Source organism: Protopterus annectens, chromosome 4.part1, assembly GCF_019279795.1.
Source record: "Protopterus annectens isolate FY-2018-M chromosome 4.part1, PAN1.0, whole genome shotgun sequence".
In the NCBI taxonomy this organism is placed as follows: Eukaryota; Metazoa; Chordata; order Ceratodontiformes; family Protopteridae; genus Protopterus; species Protopterus annectens.
In genome coordinates this window covers 566,051,945-566,078,163 of record NC_056734.1, presented here as the reverse complement: position 1 = coordinate 566,078,163, position 26,219 = coordinate 566,051,945, and the positions used below count along the sequence as shown (strand labels likewise).

The window sequence follows — 26,219 nt, the reverse complement described above, 5'->3', positions numbered from 1 at the left end:
AGAGGTGGAGTAAGGCCTGATCCCCTGGGGGATAGCTTTTCCATGGTGCTTAAAGCAGAAATTAATGCAATGGCTTATCCATTTAGAAATGGTTTGTTTTGAAATAGCCTTCCCCTCTGCCCCTCAGCAAATGCCACCAGCAGTTGTTCAGATTTCCTTTGAGGTTTAGTCCTGTCCAAGTAGAATCTAAGTTGTCTGTGCACATCTAAGGAATGCAGTATCTGTTCCCCTTTATTCTGTGGATTGGGAAAGAAGGTTGGCAAATGAAAGGACTGATTAAGAGCCACACTGGATACCACCTTGGGCATGAAGGATGGGTTGGTTCTGAGGGACACCCTGTCTGCATGAAAGCTGATGAAAGGCTCCACTGCCAATAAGGGCCTGTAATTCAGATACCCTTCTAGCAGAAGTGATTGCTAAAAGGAAAGCTGTTTTCCAAGAAAGAAATTTTAAGTCTGCAGTAGCAGCTGGCTCAAAAGGAGGTAGAGTGAGTTTCTCCAAGACAAAGTTAAGGTCCCAGGCAGGGGTTGGAGCTCCCCTGGGTGGTCTCAAATTTTTGGCCCCTCTGAGGAACTGCTTGAGCAGTGGATGAGAGAAGAGGGGTGGTTGTGTGTTATAATGAGCTGAGGCATGGATTTTAATGGAGGAAAAAGACAGGCCTTTGTGAAGCATCTCAGTTAAGTATTGTAAAATCTGAGGTAAATTGGGCGCTGCTGTGCTCATCCATTGAGACTGGTTCCAGGCACAGAATCTTTTCCATTTTTCAGCAGAAGATTTTCTAGTACTAGGCCTCCTTACCTCTAAAATGATATCCATCACAGGTTTGCTGAGGGATGGTAAAGGAGAGATTAAATAATTAGCCAGGCTGCAAGGTTCAGTGTTAGAAGCTGAGGGTGCAGAATCTAGTTCTCTTGCTGAGACAGCAGGGAAGGAGTCTGAGGCAGGTGCCATGGAGATAACTGTGAAACTGCGCAGGAGGGGGTCCCTGTGTTGGCGCGGCCATTCTGGAGCAATCAAAATCATCCTTGGTTTGTCCTTTTTGATTTTTAGTAGTACTTTGGAGAGCAGAGGCAGAGGGGGGAAGGCATAGACCGATAGGTTTTTCCAGCTGAAGGACAGAACATCCACTTTCCAGGTTTGTTTGTGGGGAGCCCTTGTGCAAAATTTGTCGAATTGGTAGTTCTGGGGAGAGGCAAACGGGTCTATATCTGGGCTCCCCCATTTGCTTGCCAATATGTTGAAAATCCTTGGTTCCAGTTTCCATTCGTGTGGGTCCATGAGGTTTCTGCTTAGTCCGTCTGCCAGTGTATTTAATTTTCCTGGCAGGAATTGAGCTTGTAGGTGCACTTGGTAGCTCAAAGCTGTGTTCCACAATGCCATGGCTAGTCTGCAGAGGGGGTAAGAATGTGTACCCCCTTGCTTGTTTATATACCACATAACAGTGGTGTTGTCCGTCTTTACCATTAGTTGTCCTGGAAGAATGTGGTCCTTAAAGGCTGTCAGAGCATTCTGTACAGCTAACATTTCTTTTTGATTGATATACAGGTGCATTTGACTTGGGTTTCATTTGCCCTGAATGCACTTCCCTGCCACGTGAGCGCCCCATGCAGAGTCTGATGCGTCTGTTGTTAGGGTTTGGGCGTTAGGGGGTTGTGTAAAAGGTAGTCCATTGTTTTGTTGGCAGGCCTCTTCCCACCAAAGGAACTCTAGGCGTAGGCAAGGTATGATAGGAATCATTGTTTCCAGGTCTTGAGAATGTTGACACCATAGGCTTTTTAGATACCACTGTAGTTTCCTCATATGCAGTCTTGCAGATGGAATTAGAAGAATGCAGGAGGCCATGAACCCCAAGGCTTGCAGTATTTGTCTTGCAAATAGCAGGGCTTTTGTGGCCACTTGTTTGAATTAGGTTGTCAAATGAATTTGTTTCTCTGGCGTGAGGTAAGCCATCTGGGAAGTTGTATTCAAGCTTGCTCCCAAGAATATAATTTGTTGACAGGGTACCAGGTGTGATTTCTTTTCGTTTATGGTGTACCCCAGACAAGTTAGAACCCTTTGTACAAAGGCCAGATGATTCAAAAGTTTGTCCTGGCTTTCTGCCTGAATTAGACAATCATCCAGGTATGGGTATATTTGAATATTTCTTTGCCTGCAAAATGCAATAACTGAAGCTAGGCACTTTGTGAATACCCTGGGCACAGTAGATAAGCCAGAGGGCAGTGCAGAGAACTGATACTGCATGTAGCCTGCTTTGAAGCGCAGGTATCTTCTGCAAGATTCCCTGATTGGGATGTGCAGGTATGCTTCTTTTAAATCTAGTGTTGCCAACTAGGCATCTTTGCCTAGCATAGGAAGTAATTGGTGAAGAGTCAGCATCTTGAATTTTGGAATCTCCAAAAAAGGTGTTTACAGTAGACAGGTCCAGAACAGGACGCCATGAATTGTCTTTTCCGGGTACCAGGAAAAGTCTCGAGTAGAAACTTTGTCCCTTTTACTCTTCTGGTACCAGTTGATTAGCCCCCTTGCTTAAGAGAGAAATTACTTGTTTTTGGGCCTCTCCCCACTGATTTGGGGGTAGGTTGGGCCACCCACTTGGTGTTGCCAACGTGTGGAAGTGAAATCTGTATCCCTGGGACACTATATTTAAACCCCATTTGTCCTGGGTAATGAGTTCCCAATTCTTTGCATGAAGAGTAATCTTTCCTCCCAAAGGGGTAGTCAGTTGATAAGTAGTCATTGAGACAGTTTACCATAGGGAGGAGTCTTATTATTCCCAGATTTGGAAGTGGAGGCCCCCCACTGCCTAGTTCTGTGTGTCCCCTGGGACTGAAACCTGGGGTTTTTCTGTGTCTGGGTTTGGCTTGAGAAGACCTGGAAGGGGCTGGAAAGGACCAATTCTTAGAGGGCCAGTGCCTACTAAATCTAGGAGGCTGAACTTGTAAAATAATCTTTAACAGTTTGCATAGATTTAGCTTTATCTTCCATCTTTTTAAGAACTTCCTCAGCCTTGTTGCCAAACAGGCGGTCCTGAGTTAAAGGAGCATCCAACAATTTAGCTTCAACATGATCAGGCAAAGACTGCTCCTTGAGCCACGGATGCCTTCTGAGCACAGACCCAGTAACAGCAGCTCTGCAAGAGGCCTCTAATGAATCAAAACCACATTGCAAAGTATGTTTTCCAACTTGTTCAGCAGAATGCATTAAATCCTGTAATTCTTTATTTTCCACACAGTCAGGAATCAACATAATTTTCTGTTTAAGCAGTCCAATAACATGTTGCTGATACTTTAACATATGAAACTGGCAGTTTAAAGCCTTAATGGCCAAGGTTGCAGAAGTGTAAATCGTCTTACCCCATCTATCCAGTGCCCTGGATTCTCTATCAGAAGGGGTAGGATTTTTAGCGGTAGAAGCCTTAATGCCCTTGGGCCCCTGTGAAATAGTCTCTGGATCTGCAATAGGATTTTTAAAAAGGAACTTGTGGGACTCAGGGACCCTGTAGTATCTGTCAGGTTTTCTGGGAGCAGGAGGCAGGGAATCTGGGGTCAAACTAGATTCCGAAAAAGCATCATCAACAATGTCTAGTACAGGAGGAATAGCTAAAGGCCTACGCTGAGGTAGGAGAAGGAAATCCCTAAGCCTCTTTTTTAAATCAGAAAAATCCTGGCTTTCCCAATGGAAATGCTCCCTTACAGTATGTAAGGTTTCCCCAAAAGAAAATTCCTCAGGAGGGGAAGCAGAGGGAATGGAGTCCTCTGCATCAGAATCTTCATAAGTAGATAAGGGCAAATCCAGATCATCAGAAGAATCAGAAAAAACAGAATCCTGATCAGAAGATTCATAATCAACTTCAGTCCTAGGCCTCTTAGAAGGGGGGGGGATTGGCTACCCCTGATTAGAGTTATTAGATCTTCAGCCATTCTTATCATTTGTTTTTTAGGCATAGAGGCCTGAGCATGTGGCCTGGGCGTCATTTTTTTAGGCATGGATTGAGATTTAGGCCTAAGTAAAGGAGGAGGCGTTGGTTTAATATGCAAGTCCATAGGCCTGAATACACCCTCAGAAGCCAGTGCCTGCACAGTGGCTTCGGACCCATCCAAGGTAGAGACATCTGCAGGTTCCATAGTTGAAGCATCTCGCGGCATTCAGGACTCTGAATGCGTCTCAGTAGAGGCCTGCGAATCAGAGCAGGAGATGCGAAAGTGCCTCACTGAGTACCGACGAACTGGCGACTGGCTTAGTAGAAGTGTTGTCAGCAGTTTTGGACCTCGGCGGCCTGTCTCTGTCTTTATCTTTGTGTTTTTTCGGGATTCCCCATAGTTGGATGGCTAACCGACGACATTTCTGGATAATTAAACTGAGAACCGAAATATTTAGAGGCGAAAATATACAGACGACGGATTGTGCACTGATTAAATAAAGCACAAAACTGACAGCAAGGTATGTCGTGGTCTGGGCCTAGGCAAGGAATACAGTTGTTGTTGTGCCTTTCGGCTTTTCCCGGTTAGGGGTCGCCACAGTGGAACTCCGGTCCACTAATGATTGGCAGTAGATTTTTACGTGCCGAGTTGCCGGCCCTGACGCACAACCTTCAACGAAGGTACGCCCATTCACGCATGTCTCCACACAAAAGATGCTCTAGCAGAGAATCGAACAGGACAACGTCTTACTGTGAGGCGACAACACTACCGCAGAACCACCACTTTATGAGGTATTTGCTTTCCACAAGTAATGCAATTATTAACTTTTACTGACATCGGTAAGGAGCAAGAAAAAGTTTCCCCAACGAGGTACTTAGCTTTAGTTGAAGACTTTGGTTCTGAAACTCGAAAACGAAAATTTCAGGAGTCAGCCAACCGGCACTTGTGAACTGCTTCTGCTTCAGGCACCGCACGGCAAGAAAGATTGATGTAATAGCATCGCTACATGTTTTATACCCCTGACGAACTGACGTCATGGAAGAAGGGACAGCAACCAACACAGTACCCAAGACTTTGTTAATCAGGCCAACTGAGGGCTACCTGCAAGCAGATAACCCAAATGTAATGACTGCAACAGTGAAACAAGAAGAACATCCAAAGGAGCATCCACAGTAAGTGGGTCCAGGTTACGAGAGAGACTCCAAAAAAAAAACCTCTTCAATTTGGATAAGTAGGATTTCCTAGTCATAGGTTTACTGGCCTCTTGCAGGTATTGCAGCACTTCCACAGAAAAAAGGTGTATATGAGGAATCAAAATCCAATCACCCACAGTATCAGTGAAAGCATGAACAGGTGGGGATGGATGAGAGATCCCGTGTCTTGTGTGACTGGATCTACCCTGTGAGGTAAGTTGTGATGATTGCCACTGGCTAGATGCAGAAGAGGGAACCAGTACTGTCGCAGACAAAAGGGAGTCACCAACAAGATTTTGGGAGCATCCTGTTTAATTCCAAACAGGACTTTCGAATAACAGGAAGGTGATGGAATGCATAAAGAAACATCCCCTTCCAAGATAATGAGAGTGCATCCACCTTCCATACCAGAGGGCCTGGGGCTCTGGCACAAAACAGATGAAGTTGTCTGTTCATAGGGGAGGCAAAAAGATCCACTTGAGGAGTACCCCACTGGTGGATAATGTCCAGAAACACCTCCCTGTGAAGCATCCATTTGTGGGACTGAGTTAAGGACCCTCTCAGAGTGTCTGCCACAATGCTCTGACTGGAAGGGATATAAACTGCCTGAAGAGTCACTTGACGCTTGACAGCAAGATCCCATGCCAGATGTGCCAACTGGCAAAGAAGATAAGATCTCATTCCTCCTTGTTTGCTGATATACCACATCACTGTGGTACTGCCTGTGAATACCTTGAGAGGCCCTGGAGAAAACAGACTGAAAGGCCTGAAAAGCCAGCAGAAGAGCTCTCATCTCTTTGACAGTGATGTGCTGCTTCTGCTGACAAGGTGACCACACCCTCCTCTACTTTTAGGGAACCAAAAGCCACCCCCCCCATCCCATGTCCGAGACGTCTGTGAACAATTTCTGAGAGGGGAGAAGGAGATGAAAAGAGATCCCAGGATTCAGAGGCAACTGCTAAATCCACCAGAGAAGTCCCTGTCTGAGGAAAGGAAGAAGAGGCACTACAAATTCTAGAGGATGAGCATGCTGAAGCCACACTGACTTCAGAAACCACTGAAACTTTCTCTATGAAGTTTGGCCAGAGGGAGCATCGGAATGGTGGATGCCATGAAACCCAGAACTCTCAAACTCCCTGGCAGTAATGGAAGCCAGAGGAAGAAGAGTGTGAAAAAAAGAAATGAGAGTTAAGGCCTTTGGAGGGAGCAGTGATGCAAGCACTGGCACAGTCTGAATCCTGCAATTCAGAAAAACATGATCCTAAGGAGTCAGAGAAGACTTTTTGAAATTTATAGTGAACCCCAAACTCTGAAGAAGGGATATGGCAAAATGAAGATTTTGCAAAAGGGCCTCTGGAGAGGACACCTGAATCAACAGGTCATCCAAGTAAGGAAATATTTGGATTCCCTGGAAGTCTGCAAAAGGCAAGCACCACAGCAAGGCATTGGGAACCCCCTTGGAGCAGTAGAAAGGCCAAAGGGCAAAGCAGAGAACTGAAAATACCAGGAAGCAACAGAGAAATACAAAAAACTTCCTGAAAAGAGGAAGGATCAGAATATGGAGATAAGCATCCTTGAGATCCAGAGACACCATACAGACCTGAGGGTGCAAGAGAGAAAACTAAATCTGATGGGACAACATCCGAAAGGAAGGTACCTTTATAAAAGTGTTTAAATGAGACAGGTCTAGAATAGGTCTCCAAGTGCCCTCTTTTCTGGGTACTAGAAACAGTCGGGAGTAGAACCCTTTCCCCCCCTTTGGGACACAGGTACCTCTTAAATAGTACCCTGAGACAAGAGATCTTGAAGGACCTCTGGTAAAAAGGGAAGATGTTCCTGAGGATGGTGAGGAATACCCATAAATGGAGGATGGGATTTCTACACCATAAAGTACCCTTGATGAATGATCAACAGAACCCAAGAATCCTGAGTGTTCTGAAGCCAAACCAGAAGAGAAAGAGAAGGGAAAGAGAAAGAGGAACATAGCTGGGAAGGGATGGTTAGTCACACAGCTCCTGGGTTACCCAGAAAGGAAGGCTACAGAGTCCCTGAAAACTGAGCAGTCTTAGCAGGAGGAGACCATTTGCCACTCTTCTTAGCTTTAGTAGAAGGACGTGATTGCCCACGAACAAAGGCAGGCTTACCAGGGTAGCTTCTCTGAAATTTAGACACAGGAGAAACAAACCCATGTTTAAGTTCCCATAAGGCCTTACCCCTAACCTGAAGGGACTTAAACCAGCAGCAGCCTCCCCAAACAAAAGATTAGAATCCAGAGGAGCATCCAAAAAACTTAGCTTTGATATCATCAGGCAGAGCTTGAAGGCAAAGATAAGAATACCTCCTCATAACTGAACCAAAAACAGCAACCCTGGAAGAGGCATCTGCCACATTATAACTAGATTTAATAAAATGACGAATGACTTGAGAGGAAGTCCACAGCAAGGAGAGTCTGGAAAATCAGAAATAAGTTGACAGGCCTGAGAAAGAAGAGCTAACACACACACCTAGACATATGGGTCTGATAATAAATAGCCCTAAAGCTAGGGTAGCAGAAGTGAAAACCCTTTTGCCCAGCCTGTCCACAGTTCTGCTGTCTTTGTGAGAAAGCAATAACTTGGGCAAAGGAAGCAATTGAGATGGCTTATCAGAGACTACAGACACTACCAAAGAGTCAGCAGCAGGACATTTACAATCCTCAGGCACCCTATAAAACTCATCAGGCTTCTTAGGAGCGGGGGGGGGGGGGGGGGTGGAGAGAAAGTACAGTTTTGTACCTACCATAAATGTAGATGTCCGAGAGGTATGCATCTGCAGTCCTAACATATGGGTTGTCCTGCCTCAGGCAGCCCTTCGGTCGGCCGGATTCCAAAGTCTGGGTCTGGCCTCGGCTGATGTCGCACTTCACCCGACGTCATAGCTGCTGTTTATTGGGTATAAAGGCATCAGCCGACGCCATTTTCCTCAGTATTTCTTGCCCCATATGCCAGGTGCCCTCTAGTAAGGCTAAATTTGGATAAATGCAATAATTCCAAACAGTGGAGAGCAAACAATATAAACAAATATAGATATATATATATATATATATACATATATACAAACAAATACACCATAACAGATTCCCCTAGCTAGCTAAAAGATGGGTAAATACCCTAGGAGTACCACAGAGGGGAAGGAGGGTGGGTAATCCTGACTGCAGATGCATACCTCTTGGACATCTACATTTATGGTAGGTACAAAACTGTACTATGTCCTTCAAGGATGCATCTGCAGTCCTAACATATGGGTAGAATACCATAGCCAAACTGGGGGAGGCGGTACTAAGATAAAGATGGTGTAGTTATGATCCCTTGCAAAACAGCAGTTGCAAAACCTGCTCTGGATCTAGAGTATAAAGGAAGATTGTAATGCTTGGCAAATGTATGCACGGAGCTCCAGGTAGCAGCTTCTAAAATGTCTTTGGTAGCCACTCCACGTAGGAAAGCTGTAGTGGTGGCTGTAGCTCTTGTGGAGTGAGGTCTGATATTATCAGGAGATGCCTTTCCATGAAAAGAGTAACAAAAACGAATGCAATTTCCTATCCATTTCGAGATTGTCTGTTTTGAAATTGCTTTTCCTTGCATTCCTGTTGCATATGCTACCAAAAGCTGGTCAGTTTTTCTGCTGGTCTTAGTTCTGTCCAGATAGTAGCGTAATTGTCTGTGCACATCCAAGGTATGTAGCAGTCTTTCCCCCCTGTTCTGTGGGCTGGGGAAGAATGTAGGTAAATGAATCGCTTGGTTCAATGATACTCTGGAGACCACTTTTGGCAGAAAGGTAGGGTTGGTTCTCAGAGAGACTCTGTCCTGATGGAAGATAAGGAAGGGTTGTACTGCCATTAATGCCTGTAGCTCAGAAACCCTTCTTGCTGAAGTGATTGCTAGTAGGAAAGCAGTTTTCCAAGACAGGAATTGTAATTCTGCTGTTCCTCTCCAGAACTGCCTGAGTAGAGGATGAGAGAAAACAGGAGGATTCAAGTTGTATTCTGCTGAAATTGCTGATGCATGAATCTTTATGGAGGAGTAAGACAGGCCATTATGGAACAGCTCTGCTAAGTATTCCAGGATGAGCGCTATGTTTGCCACAGAGACATTTTCTCCCTTTGCTGCACTCCAAATGAGGTATCTTTTCCACTTGGCTGAATAAGTCTTCCTTGTGGAGGGTCTGCGTACCTCCAGGATAATGTCCTTAACCCTCTGAGATAGATCAGGGTTATTTTGGTTTATACAATATTCCAAGCAGCTAGCTGCAGTGTTTTTAAGTTTGGATGTAGGATCCTGTAGTTGTCCTGTGTTAGTAGTAAGGGACTTAGAGGTAGATGCCATGCGTGTGTCCGAGACATGCTTCTCAGTAGCGGGTACCAATGTTGCCTCGGCCAGTCTGGAGCTATCAGAATTACCCTTGGTTGATCCTCTTTGATCTTCAGTAGAACTTTGTACATCAAGGGAAGAGGTGGAAATGCATATGCTGTCAGGTTTTTCCAGCTGAAGGAAAGTGAGTCCACCCTCCAAGCAAGTGGGTGGTATGTTCTTGTGCAGAATTTTTCAATTGGTGATTGTGTGGGGAGGCAAACAGGTCTATCTGTGGTAGTCCCCATTTCTCTGTTATGGTTTTGAAAATATCTGGATGCAGCATCCATTCGTGCGCATCCGTGGTAGTTCTGCTTAAGGTGTCTGCTAGAGAATTTTCTTTTCCTGGTACAAATCTGGCCTGAAGTTGAATGTTGAGGTTCAGGGCCACATTCCACAGGTCCATTGCCATCCGGCATAGAGGATATGAATGTGTACCTCCTTGTTTGTTGATGTACCACATGACTGTGGTGTTGTCCGTCCTTATCAGCAGATGACCCTGTTGAAGGAGTGGTCTGAATGCCTGGATCGCATATTTCACTGCCAGCATCTCCTTTAGATTTATGTGTAGATTCAGCTGGTCTTGGGTCCATAGGCCTTGTATACACTTGTCCACCATGTGAGCCCCCATCCTAGGTCTGAGGCGTCCGTGGTGATGGTCTGGCTTGGATGTGGTTTGTGGAAAGGCAAGCCTCTGTTCAACTGGCAGGCTTGAGCCCACCACAGGAATTCTTGCTTCAGGCATGGAATTATTGGAATCTGGTTTTCTAGGCTGTGCTGGTGTTGAGACCATACATTCCTTAGGTACCATTGTAACTTTCTCATATGTAGCCTGGCATGCGGAATCAATATTATGCAGGATGCCATGTAACCCAGGGCTTGCAGGACTTTCCTTGCAGTAAGCTGAGTTTGTTTTGTTAATGACATGAAATAGCCTGGTAGTTGCTTTTGTTTTTCTTCTGTGAGAAAGGCCATCTGAGTTGATGTGTCCAGATCTGCCCCCAAGAATGTTATCCTTTGGGAAGGTACTAGTCTTGACTTCTGCATGTTGACTGTGTAACCCAAGGCTTGCAACAGTTGTATGACATTTTTCAAATCTTTTGTCAATTGTGCCTTGTTGTCCGCTTGTAATAGGCAGTCGTCCAGGTATGGGTAAATTTGAATTCCCTGGAGCCTGCAATGAGCAATTACTGATGCCAGGCATTTCGTGAATACTCTGGGCGCAGTAGATAAGCCAAAGGGCAATGCTGAGAATTGATAATGCTCTGATCCTGCACGAAATCTGAGGTATCTTCTGCAATCTGGTCGTAAAGGGACGTGCAGGTATGCCTCCTAGAGATCTAGAGTCACCAGCCAAGACTCCTTGCCCAGCATGGGAAGAAGCTGCTGGAGGGTCAGCATTTTGAATTTTGGAACAATGAGGTATGTGTTCAGTGCGGACAAGTCGAGAATAGGTCTCCACTGATTTTCTTTTCTTGGTACCAGGAAAAGCCTGGAGTAAAAACCTTGGCCTTGTTCCATTGGTGGTACCTTTTCTATAGCTCTTATCTCTAGTACGTTGTTGATTTGTTTTAGAGCATCTGTTTTTTGGCTTGGTGGTAGGTTTGGCATTCCCCTCTTTTTTGGTAGAGTGTGGAAGTGAAACCTGTAGCCCTTGTCTATTGTTTGCAAAGTCCATTTGTCTCCTGTAATGCAATGCCAGTTGTCTGAAAATAAGGCTAGCTTTCCGCCCAAGGGAGCTTCCAGTTGTTCCCTGGTAGGCGGTATCAGAGCCAAGTCATTGTGTTTGTCCAGTGGAAGTGGTTGTAGTTGAATCTGTGGCGGTACTTCTCTGGTTGGTAGGTTGCCACTGACATCCCCTGTAGGCACCCCTAGCTTGATTTCTGCATCTTGGGCATCTATTTCTGCCTCTCTGTGCTCTGGAGTTGTCTGGAAAGGACCAATTCTTCGAAGGCCAATTTCTGCTAAACCTCGGAGGTTGGACCTGTAAGAAATCCTTGACTGTTTGGACAGATTTTGCTTTTTCTTCCACCTTCTTCAGAACCTCCTGTGCAGGGGAGCCAAACAAACTTTGTTTCTCCATGGGTGCATCTAGGAGTTTTGATTTAACATGATCTGGTAAGGACTGTTCTTTTAACCATGCATGTCTTCGAATCACTGTTCCAGTCATAGCTGACCTAAAGGAAGCCTCCAGTGCATCATAGCCACATTTTAAGAAATGGTTACTGACCTGCTGAGAGTTATGTACCAAATCCTGAAGAGACTTGCGGTCTATAGGTTCAGGAGAGGAAAGTTTTTTATTTATCTGGTCTAACAAAAATTCCTGATATTGAATCATGTGAAATTGACAGTTTAAGGCCCTAGCGAAAGAGCAGCAGAAGTATAAACCTTTTACCCCATCTCTCTAATGCTCTAGATTCCCTATCAGAGGGAAGAGGGTTTTGGCAGAAGCAGCTGCCACACCTTCGGCCCTGTGAAATGGTTTCTGGATCTGCAACAGGAGCCTTATACAAATGGTAGTGTGTGTCCGGGACCCTGTAATATCTGTCAGGCTTGGCAGGGGCCGGAGGAAGGGAATCAGGAGCAGTACAGGCATCATTAAATGCATCGTCAACTACTGTTAGCACTGGAGGAATGGCTAAAGGCCTATGCTGTGGTAAGTGTAAGAAGGTCCTTAGCCTTTTCCTTGAATCTGAAAAATCCTGGCCCTGCCATTGGAAATGCTCCCTCATAGCATGTAAGGTTTCCCCAAAAGAAAATTCCTCAGGAGGAGAAGCAGAAGGAATGGAGTCTTCTGCATCAGAATCCTCATAAGGAGAATATGGGCCTTCCTGAGGGACAGTAATGTCTGAGTCCTCCGAGGAATAGTCTGTAGAGACAGGTTCCGGGGGTTCAGTCCTAGGCCTCTTATCTGAAGGAGGCTGAGAGGCCCTGTCTGGGTGAGGTTGTGATCCCCTGATCAAAGAAATGAGATCCTCAGCCAGGCTGAGTATTTGAGAACTAGAGGTAGGCCTATGTGGGGTAGTTTTAGCAGGTAAGGCCTTAGAAGATTTAGCTGCTTTAGCCCTGGCAAAAGCCTTGATGGACATAGAAGCAGGGGGTCTAGCAGCCCCACGTGCAGGGGTAGATATGTCTAAAGGAATAGTATCCGACAAATCCTGGGAGCCTGCTTCTGTAGCAGTAATATCAGTAGCAGATTCAACCATTGTCTGTGAGGCCTCGGCTATAGGAGGCATGCTTTCGGCCGAAGGAAGAACCGAGGACTCGGTTTCAGCCGAAACCGAGACACTCGCGGTTGGCCTAACCGCGGTTTCAGCCGAAACTGCGGACCGCGAGTGTCGGTCCTTTTCCTTGCGCTTTTTAGTTATTTGTGTAGTCGGAGTCTCCGACGGCATTTTGTAAGCAAAAGCGGGACCAAAAAACTCCTCTGCAAACTCCGACCGACGTCTAAGTGTTCGTCGGTTGAAGGAAGCACAGGCTAGACAAGCTGATACGTCGTGATCTGGGCTTAAGCAAGGAAGGCAGTAAGAGTGGAAATCCTTATGAGGTATTTGTTTCCCACAAGTTAAACAATTATTTACTTTTTCTGACATCGGCTGAGGCAAGAAAGAGTCCCCAACAGGGTACTTAGCTTTTTAGAAGTCTTCGGTAGTAGAAATCTCTGGATCTGACCGACCGGCACTTGCGAACAGCTTCTGCTTCGGGCACCATGCGGCAAGAAAGACTGAGGAAAATGGCGTCGGCTGATGCCTTTATACCCAATAAACAGCAGCTATGACGTCGGGTGAAGTGCGACATCAGCCGAGGCCAGACCCAGACTTTGGAATCCGGCCGACCGAAGGGCTGCCTGAGGCAGGACAACCCATATGTTAGGACTGCAGATGCATCCTTGAAGGACATTTAGGCATTTGAGAGGCACTGGAGAAAGCACCCAGTAAAGCAGCCAAGACAGGAGGAATAGCCTCAGGTTTAGGACAGTCCAACTGCAACAACTCATAGTACCTCTTATAGATATCAGAGACCTGAGTACAATCCTACTTAAAAAAGCCATCATCCTAGAGTGTGTGCGCTCAAAGGAAATTTCCTCCAAAGGAACATCAAGACTAACATATTCCTCCTCCTCTGACCCATAGTCCAAAGAAGAAGGAATCTGAGTAGAGTAAGTTAAGGATTCATCAGCAGAATCACACTAATCCTCAAAGAATCCTGGTCTCTAGGCCTTTTAAGAGATATAGAGGACCAAGGAGGAGCAGGAATTGAAACCCCATGATGAGACTTTAAGGACATTAAGGCAGAAAATAACTCTTGAGTAAAAGCCTGCCACTCACTTTCTAGATCCCTAGAAGCAGAATAAACATGTTTAATTTTTCTTTTTAAGAGAACATCCTGAGAAGGCTCAGATCCAGGATGACAGTTGAAAACCACAGCAGGAACTTCTTCCCCAACTAGAAACTGAGGAACTCCCCTAGGCCCCTCCGAAAAAATCAACCGTGGGTCCCTTTGAACGTCTGAGACGGGCAACTGCAAAGTCTCTTCGGATGTGCTGCCAGCCAGATCCTCATCGGCCTCCAACACAGTCGCAGCAGAGAAATCCGACAACACAGCCAGGCAAGCCTCCGGGTTCATAATGACCTCAGGAGAAACACCTGGCACAGGCTGGACAGTGGAAGATTCCGGTCGTACCATTTTTACCTTTATCCCTAATGGTTGACCCTCAGGGTGGGAGATTCCTTCCATAGTATCTCTAGAGAGTAGCCTAAGACTCTGGTTCTCAAGATACAAGGAAAGGGAAGAAAGTCTACTGCAAAGGGTTATTGGAACAAATGCCTGACAAACTGAAAAAGATGTATGGTCATAAGAAGCTCCTAAACAAAAAAGACACTTATCATGGCAGTCTTTATGGGGAATCGGTCTCCCACACTGGCATTTACCATTCCTGGATGTCATTAGCCTCAAGGAACACAAAAAACAAGAAAAAACAAAATCCCCAAGGAGCACTTATCTTGCAAAAACAACAAACAAGAGTAGCAAGTCCCTAGAGAATGAAAATACGTTCAGCTGTCAGAAAACAGACAAAGGTAAACAGACGGAAGGTGTAAAAGATATGTTTAGACTGGTGGCAAAGAAGTTCCATTTTTGGTAAGCCTGAACGTCAGCTTTATGCTCTACATTACGAAGGGTGCATATGGTGACGTTCGGCATACCTTTTAAATTCAGAATTCTTTGGAAGACTGCCCGGAATCCCATATAGTTAAAAATACTGCAGCAGTGAATGTAAGGACTTATTAGTTCTAAAATGATTCATGTGTAGAGTTAGCAACAACTTATTTTAAGGGAAGGATGAAGGTGGTGTTGCCATGACAAAAGGCATCATTTATTTCAATCAATCACATTTTGTTGGGTTTTGTGCCTAAATGAAGAATGGCACAAAGGAGAAACTGTGAGATGAAGATCAATAAAAACTCTTCCAGGACTAAACGCCACAGTAGCAGCACTTCAGGTTTGAAAATTCAGTTAATAAGCTGTCACTCCCTGTGGCATTACAGCCCCACTGAGCTAAAATGACTGAAGTCAAGCTTTCTGCAGGTGTAAGCATAGGAGCAAACAAACGTTTTCTGTTAGGCAGAGTATACCTTTAGAATGTTATCCTTCAAGGCAGATCAGACTGCATTATATCTTTATTAAAGTGCTAGCCAAATGTTGACTAGCCAGAGGTCATATGTATACAGTTCTGTTACTAGTGGTTGTCAGATTAACTTTTTCCCCAAATCAGTAGTGCGTGTGCGCCTGTGCTTGTGGTTTCAGATGTAGAGACAGACTGAAGCTGTTGTGGTAATTTGCTTTATTTGTAGTAAATTATACTTTTTGCTCAATAATTTAAATAACCTGTCTCTAGTCTTCATTTACGCACACTTATAGTAATTTTAAAGAAAAGCTGCCTGCTGTACTTGAGTGTCTTGCCAAATGTATGACTGCACTGACTAAGAAAATAACAATCAGACATACAAAAAAATGGTGAGAACCGAAAACCCATACTAGTGAACTTAATCCACAATGCAACTAAGACCCTAAAGGTGGTGCTGAGTGACAATGGTGAATAATCATTGCCACTCAAAGAAGAGTGCATCATCTGGAATATCACCCCCCCACCCCAGATATGCACAATAAAATCTACTCATTCCGTAACTGCAGCACTAGCAGTAATGCACAAGAATTTTGATTCTCTATTACATTTCCCTGTATGTATTGGCCAGCTTTACACTCTGAGCTATAGGACAGTTTAAACTCCAACAGAAATGACATTCATGTTAAACATTTGAAGAATTCTAATAACAAAAATGCCAACATTAAATAATATAACTTTATAATATTTACTTAAAGAGCATGTACCTGTCTACCAGCACTAGATCATCTCTTAGCAGTGCACATTTTCCTTTTGGCCAGAAAACTTGCACTAAACAACCTGCATCCAGATTTGCATCCATATGAAGTGCATGAGCAAGCTGATTTACAGTCTGAAAGGGGAAAAAAAAACAGATTACAGTCAGACAATGAAAAATAATCCCCATTTAATTAATGTAAACCTTTTCCCATGCAGTCAAAATCAAATAATGCACGTTCATTTCATAATTTACTCACAAATATAGACTTTACCACTGTAACATAAGTGCATGTTATCTCAAGGATACACCGGTAAACAACCAAAGGAATATTACACATGGGGGAACATACATTTAAAAAATGCGAATTAGAAAACTACAGTGATTAGAGTGTCATATAGTATACAAAAATTCCACAGAAGTCAGTCTAAATACAATAAAAAAAGACAATAGATAAGAACAACACTTCGCTTCCTCTGGGCTAAATAATGACAGACGTTTGAGTTTTAGACTTCATACTCATTAGAAAAATGCATACTAACACAAATCTTGTTATTCTAGATGATTTATAACCTATAAATGTTATTTTGTATGCATTATCTGATTAACCAGCCATTTGTTTATCCAGCCTAATGTCTGGTCCTAGCGAGATCAGATAACAGGGAGTTTACTGTATGGAATCTGACTTCTAGCTCCATGTATTGCTTCAACAACAAAAAATATACTAAGGGTGTGGCCTGAATAAGACCCAATACTACAGAAACATTACCTCTAAACTGCTGGAGTCTCTCTCTGTGAAAAGCACTCCATTTGCTGTTGCCAGTTCACTCTCACTTTGCTCCTGGTAGTCCAGCCCCAGTGTCATCACCACCACCACTCTGCTCCTTGTAGTCCAGTTCAACTCTGATTAACATCTCCATGTTTTTGTCTGCTCTGTTACAAACACCACCACTCCTCCTCTCCACCACATAATGCTTCATACTAGTCTTGCGCTAACCAGTGGATATCTGCCTGCAAAGAATCATCTTTCTATTCAATTAAAAGCCTTTACAAATCCTTCATTTCTTCAACACTGCACCTCAACTGTACAGCTTTCCCTGACCCTATTCCCTCCAGTTTTCCTATCAGCCTTGTGTGTGGGAATGAGCTGAAGACCTTGTTGATATCCAGGTATAACAAGATTACTTGTACTCCCCCTGTCAAGTTCACCTGTCGTCATAAAAATGGAAGGATTGACTAACAAATCCTTGTGGTCATGAACTCAGCAAGTTGCTGTCTTGGAGACCGATGTCTTATAGGCATGCTACCAGCTTTCCCCTTATGATTCTCTCCATGACTTTCCTTTCCACTTTTGTTAGGCTATATCTGAAACAGAAAAATGAATGGGAACCTCACTTGCATCCTGTAGTCCAAGAACTGAAATAACCCTCTATCCTGGGCTGCCATTATTAGCCTTTCATCTTCTGGTTTCAATTCATCTCTCCTTAACCATCCCCAAGTTAAATCTTGGTCAACATGAGGTTATTCCAGGAGATCTCTGTAATTGCCAGTATATTTATAGATTTTTTTTTTATTTTATTTCCTTTTCATCTGATCCTTTTCCTCATATTCTTTTCTTTTGTTTTTGGCAAATTCATTTACTGTCTGATTTTTGTCTTCTTCTGGTTTGATTTTCATTCCCACTTTACACTGAATTACTTCTGCTAAACTAAGCAAGGATGCCATCTTAGACTTCTTTTCCTCATGTTTTGAAACTTTCACTATGTTTGGATCTGGGGAGGTCCGCAGATATGTATGCAGTCCCACAAATGCAGATCTGTTCTCAAATATTTATATACTCTCCTGCTCATGTTCTTTTATACTACACTCTTGTCCTAGATTGATATTTTCTTGGTGCTGCAGATTTCCTGTTTTAAATGTTGCTTTTGCACACTTATCAAGACAAAATTACATTCTTAAATCATCTGAGAAAGTTTTAACCATTTGTAGTTGTGCCTTTAACTCATTATCTGATGAACTACACAATTTTAAGTCATCCATAAAAAGCTGATGTGATGTCTGTAACCAAGGTTGGTTTCTAGGAGCCAAACGGCAACCACAGCAAAACTTAAGTAAACAGCTTAATGGGTTAAGGGCAAGACAAAACAGCAGCAGTGACACAGAATCACCCTAGAACAGCTCCCCCAACCTGTGAATTTTTATCCCTGAAATAATAATTTGCCCTTTGTTATGGCTTAATTGTAAAGTGGTTTGCCACTGTTTCATGGTCACTGTAATGCAATTGATCTACGTAGAGTGTATCATATACTTCTGTAAGCATTCCCTTAACTATGAATGTAAAATGTTGTCAAATGCTTTTTTGTAATCTGTCCATGCCATACTTAGATTCTTCCCCTTTTTACAATTCTTCTACTAATGCTTTATTTAGTAACAAATGATCCTTTGTTCCATATGCCTTTCACTTGTTACTCTTTTGCTCTATTGCCATGACAGAATTTTTTTATACGACTGTAAACTCCGTCTGCATCAATTCTAGTATATAGTTTGTATATTGTTGGGAGGCAAGTCATTGGTCTATAGTTTTTAGGGAGGCATGCAGGTTCCTCTTAAGGAGGAGTGTCATATTTCCTGTTGTTAACCAACCTGGTGTCTGTCCGGGAGACAACTCTTTGTCTAAAAACGTTAATGCTTTTAGCCAGAAGTTAGGTACTGTATCTAGGCCTGGGGTTTTTCATTTAGGAGCTTTTCTTAATTTTGTCTCAATTTCTCTGAACACTATTTCATCCCATTTCATATCATCTACACTAGAGCTCCTTACTGTTTCTTTTAATTCCATCTATTCAGCATCTTTGTTATGTTCAACACGGTCTTCATATACAATTCTCCAAAATGTGCATATTTCTTCTTTTTTGATGGTGTTTCTATTCATTTTGCTTTGTTTCCGAATTTTCTATAAAATCTTTTTAAAGGTCATCCATAAATTGCTTTTTTTTGTACTTTTCCTTATTATTTATCTGCATACCCTCTAAGTTTTTCTGTCTGTGCTGATATTTTTAGTTTATTATTGGCAAAAGTATATAACTCTAGACCTTTCTGATACTGTGACTTGCTATTTTATTACACCTATATTTCTAAATATTTTTGATGATAGTTCCCTTTGCTATATTCTTCTAAGAATGATGCTTCATGTCTTAACTGATTTACAGTTTTTCCTAACTGATGTACTCATAGTGGCATTTTACTTGTCCCCTTTGTTTCCTTTTGTTATTCTATGTTTTTGTGGCAACACTTTTTCCTGTTTTAGTTTAGCTGCACAGCAATATATTGTATTTATTTTTGTTGAATCAGGTGAATTTCTCTTAACAGTCCTGTTTGCTATGTTTATCTGTTTATCAATCCTCTAACATTTGAATCTTATTTACTTTCTGTAATCTATTCGTTTTGTCTCTTAATATGTCTATCCACATCTATTAAATTAAGTGGGTCTTCCCTTGAATCATTTTCTTCTGGATTCAGAGCATCTTATTTGCTCTGTGTTTGTTTCCTGCAAGTAATCTACAGAACATTCCAGAAAATCTGTGACATATTCTATTCAGAAGCACCCTGCATCACTCCACAGCATTACCTGCATTGGAGTTGTCTCTGCTTCTTGCTCCTTTCCTTGACGTACAACTTCAGCTGGACTTTCGTACTTCAAGTATGCCTTATTAATGTTTTATACAGAAAGACTAATAACTTTTCATATCTACTTCTGGTGGACTGGAGGATTTCTCTCATAACTCCATAACAGTATCTTAGTGCAAACAAGGTATCAGCTTCAAAAGTAAGATGGTCCTGAAATCATGACTCCTAAATCTTTCACAGTGTTAGGCACAGGGACTAGTTCTTAGTTTATTGCATAAAGAAAATAGCAATTTCCTGTAATACAGCTGAGCACCTTATTCGTAGATGTGCTTAACACCTCACAGTTGTCATTTGACTAGCAGAGTTAGAAATGTAAATATTTCTGTAAAACCTCTTGTTCTTTTGCATTCCTCAAAACTGTGCAGATCTTGGTATCATCTTTTAGATATTTATCTGAACAATCTCACTAGCTGGAAAAGTTGACACGATTAAACAAAAGATGGTCCCAATACCGATCTCTGTGGAATGCCCACATTAACCACCCCTTCGTGTCACAATCCACTCCTTAACCTAACTCTGCATTTTCAGTTTGCCAACCATTGCCGAACCCATGTAATAAAATACTTATTACTGTTCGGGGTTTCCACAACTTGCAGGATCTTATGTGAGACTGTGTCAAAAGCTCAAGAAAGATCCAGATAAACTACATCCAAAGGTACTCCAATTTCATATGAATACATAATATAGTCACAAAATTCCTTCATATTACTCAAACAAAATCACCTTAATACAAAGCCATGCTGAGTAAGGTCAAATAACTTCCTTTAAGAATGATGAAATGTAGAAAGCTTTACTCCTTCTAAAACCTTAACAGTGAGATTTATTAAACTAATAGGCCTGTAACTGTTAAAATTCCCAGTGTTGCCACTCTTGAGAATAAGAACAACTACTGATTCTTTCCAAATGTTGGTGACAAAACAGGTAATTAATGCAAATTGAAGCAAAGAAGTTAAATATGGACTTAAGGACTTTATAACCATAGATAAGAAATGTCCATTCAGTCCATTTGGACCTGCAGCAACATTTGATCTAATACCAGCACACTGCTAAAATAATGTCTGAAACACAAATACGGGGAGACTAAACTATTTCTGTACCACTTTGTATTACAAATGGTTCATTCCATACTAATGGCTCAGACAAATTGTCACAATGTCAGTAATTTTCCACAATCAGTAATAATGGTGTTTAAAAAAACAGGAAAAATAAGCTTAAGAATTAATATTTCTGATGTTTTTAAACTGCTTTATTTTTTTTTGTGCATTCCATTAATTTATGCTCATACTACCTTTGTTTTCCCTTTGGCTTTAACTACAGACTACTTTAGGAAAATCTAATTTTATTCGTTACAGATGGAAACTTCCAATAACAAACCTGATTATGCCTTTTCTTAGCATGACACTTATGGATTGCATTGGTACACCAATGGAAATTTTGATTCTCAATTATACTGTGATTTTTAACGACACTAGCAGGGACACACTTGTGAATAAGTGAATCAAAGAAGTTAAAAATATGATTCAGCAATCCTCAACGTTTCCCTAAAATTAGTCCACTATAGCTCCATCTCTCTATTTCAGAATAAATGGCTTCGCAGTCCCCCAGAAAAATTTTCTTGACACTTTCAAAAGTGATAACATGCCCCCTTACTTTTTACATATGATTTAATAAGCCATGAACATACTGTTTGAATTGCCAAGGGCTTCTTCTGTTTTACAGTAGATAACACTATTTTTCTCTTTTTAATTAGACAATATCCAGAACAATGACACTGTGAATGTAGTCACTCAATTTCAATAAAAGCACTGATGCCATTTTCTTCCAGAACATTTTAAAACAGCTTGCTAAACATATACAACGTACACCCTATATTATGTGGAGTATTTACAACACCCACAATAATGATATCTTTATTTTCTTCTTAAACAATCCATTAGTTCACGAACAACATTTTGTCTTGCTAAGACAGTCAGTCTATAAAAGGAGACAACAGCCTAAACTTCCTCATTAATCATTACTGAAATTTCCACAGGTAACATAACAAAGATAAATGGATGTTAACACACAGAGAAACCATCCCTTTGTCATCTCTTCAATGATAGTACCCTGTGTGATTCTGAACAACAAATGGGGCACTTGATAGTACAAAACCAGGATTCTATAATTCAATAGATAACCTTGCCTCAAACATCTAGCATTTCTTAAGAAGATACTTTAGAGTCTTGAAATACCTTTTAAGGTTACATTGCAGTAACTGTCAATCATGAACACACTTTGTAATTATTAAAAAAAAAGTTCCTATTACCAATATTTCTTAAATGTAGTTTGTCATGAGCAAAGAATGATTATCCGTAAAAATTTTCCCACAAAGTATACCACTTGGCTGATACTGAAAAAGTTTAGGCAATGAATTTTACTTCAAAACATACTATCTACCTCTTTCAGAAGAAGGCCAAGCTTCAAAGATGACAAGATGTCTGCCCACATTAACTCAAACCTTCTTATTAAGGCCAATAATTCCCTGTACATACATAAAGCACTGTTAAATTTTTACCTCCATTCTTGTTTCTGCAAACCACAATCACTACATCATAAGGTCTAAAGTCGGTGCCATTTTTTTGTAGTACTGCAACCTTATTTTTAATGCTATATCTTGGTAGACTAATCACAGTTAAACATCCAAAATTAATCCAGAACAAAAAACTTTTTGACTCCTATAAGCTGGGAGTCACCTATTGCAAGAAAAAGAAGTTATGCACCTACCATAACGTTGCATGTTAGTTATCCTTCATCTCGCCTTCCTTCTTGCTGGTTGGGATAGGTTCGGAGCCGACTCGGCCACTTACTATAGCTCAAGAGCTCTTTACTGGCTCGAGGCTACCCCTTATCCTAGAATGCCCAGCATCAGCTACCCAGATCTCGTTTGAGATGGCTCACACTAGACATAATTATAGAAGACAATCCATTAATCAACCTGGATATACAGTTAATTAGGGTCTATATTATGAGAGCGAAAAGACATTTGCACAAATACGTAAACGTCGAACCGTGTAGCACGAAGTGGACTTAGAGCGAAAGTCGAAAACCGCAAAAATGGAAATATCGAATTTCCATGGTTGGCCCGTCTGTGGATTAGCTGCATAAGGTAAGTGTTGGATAGTTACGGAGTTTAGGATAGGGTGCGGGTTAAGGTAAGTGCTTAGATAAGCAATGTATGTTAGATTTAGTGTAGGGTTTTGTTAAATGTATATATGTAGGTTATTTATTTTGTTTGTGTATACTTTAGTAGGGGAAATGTGTGGTAGTTACGGACCTTAGTGCTAGGGAGGGGTTAAGGATAGTGCATAGATAGTTTTGTACGTGGGGTTTAGTAGTGTTGGAGGTAGGGTTTTGTTAAATGTATGTATGTGGATTATTTGTTTTGTTTGGGTGTATGTCTGTAGGGGACGTGTGCAATAGTTATGGACCTTAGGGTTAGGGAGGGGTTAAGGAAAGTGCATAGTTAGTTGTGTATGTGAAGTTTAGTGTCAGGTTAGAAGTAGGGTTTTGTGCTTTACTTTATGTTAGAAGTAGGGTTTGGTTAGTGTATGTATGTGGTTTATTTATTTTATTTGGGTAGGTAGTATATCAGTAGTGGTGGGGTTGGCCGACTACGACAGCTTTTTTTCTTTCAATTGTTTAGTGCGTTTGGGATTTTCGTGTTTCGTGGTATAGGGGTCGATATTTTGGTATTCGCACATAGGGTTTTTTGCTTTCATAATATAGACCCAGTTAATTATTATGGTTTGCTTGGGAAGCAACTAATAACAAAACAAATTACCCAGTGAAACCATTGAGAAACTCCTCTCAATTCTCGAGGAAGGGGGAAGGAGGGAGGGACGCAAGAAGGAAGGCGAGATGAAGGACAACTAACATGGAACGCTATGGTAGGTACATAACTCCTTTATGTTAAGTTGTCCAATCTCACCTTCATTCTTGCTGGGTGGGACAGCATCCTTAGCACCTCAATCCTGGGTGGCTCATTGGAACAGACTCTTCAGAACCGTGGAATCAAAGGAAGCCCTGCCCCGGGAGACCACATCTACTTTGTAATGAGAAATGAATGTATGAGGATCTGCCCAAGTAGCTGCTGCACAAATTGAATCTATGGGCAATCTAGATTGAAACGCTACCGAAGTAGCTACTGATATGGTTGAATGACCTATGAGTTTTGCTGGAAGATCTTTTTGTTACAAATGGTAGGTATAGGCTATGGTGTCTGATAACCATTTTGAGAATGTTACTTTAGAACCTGGAAGGCCTTGTTTGTTATTAGCAAATGAAAGGAACAACTGATTTGATTTTCTCATCTCTTTAGTTCTATGGAGATAGAAACGCAGTTGTCTATGGACATCCAATTGGTGTAATCTGTATTCTGCCTTGTTGGAATGATTAGGGAAAAAGGCAGGAAGTTCAATGGATTGATTCAAATTATGTTCTGAACAAACTTCAGGTAGAAAAGATGGGTTGGTTCTCAGAGAAGCTCTGTCTTTGTGAAAAACTAGGTATGGAGGGCGAACACATCGTGCATGAAGTTCTGAAACACATCTGGCAGAAGTAATAGCAACTAGGAAGAGAGTTTTCCAAGAGAGAAATTTCAAGGAACATGATGATGCTGCTGGTTCAAAGGGTGGCAGTATCAAGGAGGCCAGACCCAAACTGAGATCCCAAGGTGGAAGGGGCTCTTTCACTGGGGGTAGAGATGCACCTTTCATAAAGGCCTTACAGAGTTTGTGAGACATTATGCTGGAGTTAGAAACTCCGACGTGAAGATTTGAGATGGCAGCTAGCAGTACTCTGATGGTAGCAGTTGCTGCACCAGAATGAAACAGTTCTGCTAAGAAATCCAAAATCTTGTGTACATGAGCTGTAAAAGGATGCAAATTCCTGGTTTCTGCCCAGTAAGAGAATCTTTTCCATTTGCTAGCATAGACTTTCCTTGTATTTGACTTATGGGAGGAAATAACATCACACACTGCTGGGGGAAATATTGGGGAGCCTGGCTAGGATTGGAAGTGGAGTAACCAAGCTGTGAGCTTGAGAGATTGGAGGGATAGGTGTAGCCCGCCTGATTGATGAATCAAGAGGTCTGGTACAGGGTCCAGAATCCAAGGCTGGGCTAGAAGGTGGGGGGGGGGGGGGACGGAAACCAAATCTGTCGAGGCCAATAGGAGGCAATGAGGATCATTTTGCAACCCAATGATTTTGCTTTCTGAATGCCTTTTGGAATTAGGGTAAAGGGGGAGAAAAGCATAAAGGAGTCCCTGAGGCCAATTATGGACTAGAGCGTTCCTGGGTGTCTGACCTGGAGGAGGAAAAAGGGAGAAGTATCTGCTGCATTTGTTGTTGAGGGGAGAGGCAAAGAGATTGCAGCAAGGATGGCCCCATTTGTGGAAAATAAGATCCACAATTTCTTGTTTCAGAGACCACTCGTGAGGCATGAGAATAGCCCTACTGAGCATGTCCGCTATTACGTTGGATTTCCCAGTGATATGCATTGCTGTCAGAAAACGTTGGGAGGAAATCGCCCATTGCTACATTGTGTGAAAGGAAGCCACTGAAGGATTCTCATGTGAAAGAGTGCTAAAGGAACTAGAAGAATGGCTGCTGCCATGGACTCTAGAGCTTAAAGAACATATTTTACTTGAATTCTTTTGCTCCTCAGGAGAAGTGACTCCTGTTTTTGAATAATGGAAACTCCTTCCTGAGGCATTTTTACAATCATTTTTCTTGTGTTTAGCTCTGCTCCTATGTATGCAATAGATTGACAGGGCAACAAGGTAGATTTTTCGAAGTTTACTGTGATGCCTAGTTGAGCACAGGATGTGATGGTGTAATCTTGTGCCTCTATAAGTTGTTGCCTGGTGGTAGCAGTGAGGAGCCAGTCGTCCAGATGAGGAAACACCTGTAATCATAGACGTCTCAGGTGAGCCGTGACTACTGCCATGCATTTGGTGAACACTCTGGGGGCTGTGGTGAGACCAAAGGGCAGAGCTCTGAATTGGTAACGACTAGCCCCTAGCCGGAAGCGTAGAAATCTCCTGGACAATCTGTCCATTTTCATATGATAGTATGCGTCCTAAAGATCTATGGGGCACATCCAATTGTCCTGACCCAGAAAGGGGAGAATGGACTGCAGTGTTACCATCCGGAAACTTTCTTTTTGTACAGATTTGTTTAACCTGCTGAGATCCAGAATTGGTCTCCAGTCCCCTGTCTTCTTGGGCACTAAAAAGAATCTTGAGTAAGTTCCGGATCCTACTTGGTCTGCAGGGACTTCCTGGATGGCTCTTTTTTCTAGCAGTCTTGAAACTTCTGTGACTGCCGGATCCCTTAGATTGGGTGGAACATCTGGGACGGACTTTTTTTTAAACAAAAGGGGGTTGATGAAAGAGAATCTTGTAACCTCTGGATATAATGGCTAGTACCCATTTGTCTTTTGTAATATTTTGCCAGGCGACTGGGTACAATGAAAGCCTTCCCCTGACTGCCTCCAGAGTTGAGCAGTTGGGCATCCCTTCAGGGATGTTGAGAGGGTATGGAAGAGAATATCTCTGTCACCCTGATTTTGCGGACCCCCTCTGCCACGAGGGCAGCATCTGCCATTGTTATTTCCCC

General features: G+C 42.3%; 1 protein-coding gene across 5 annotated transcripts in view; it reads right to left on the bottom strand.

Annotated features, from left to right (window-relative positions):
* Positions 1–26,219, bottom strand: part of MFN1 (mitofusin 1) — a 1,379,005-nt gene that overhangs the window by 1,095,951 nt on the left and 256,835 nt on the right. For all 5 annotated transcript variants that reach the window (XM_044070376.1, XM_044070375.1, XM_044070373.1 and 2 more), the window contains exon 6: positions 15,889–16,013. In XM_044070376.1, the coding sequence (XP_043926311.1) occupies positions 15,889–16,013 (125 nt within the window). The remainder of the gene's footprint in view (positions 1–15,888; positions 16,014–26,219) is intronic.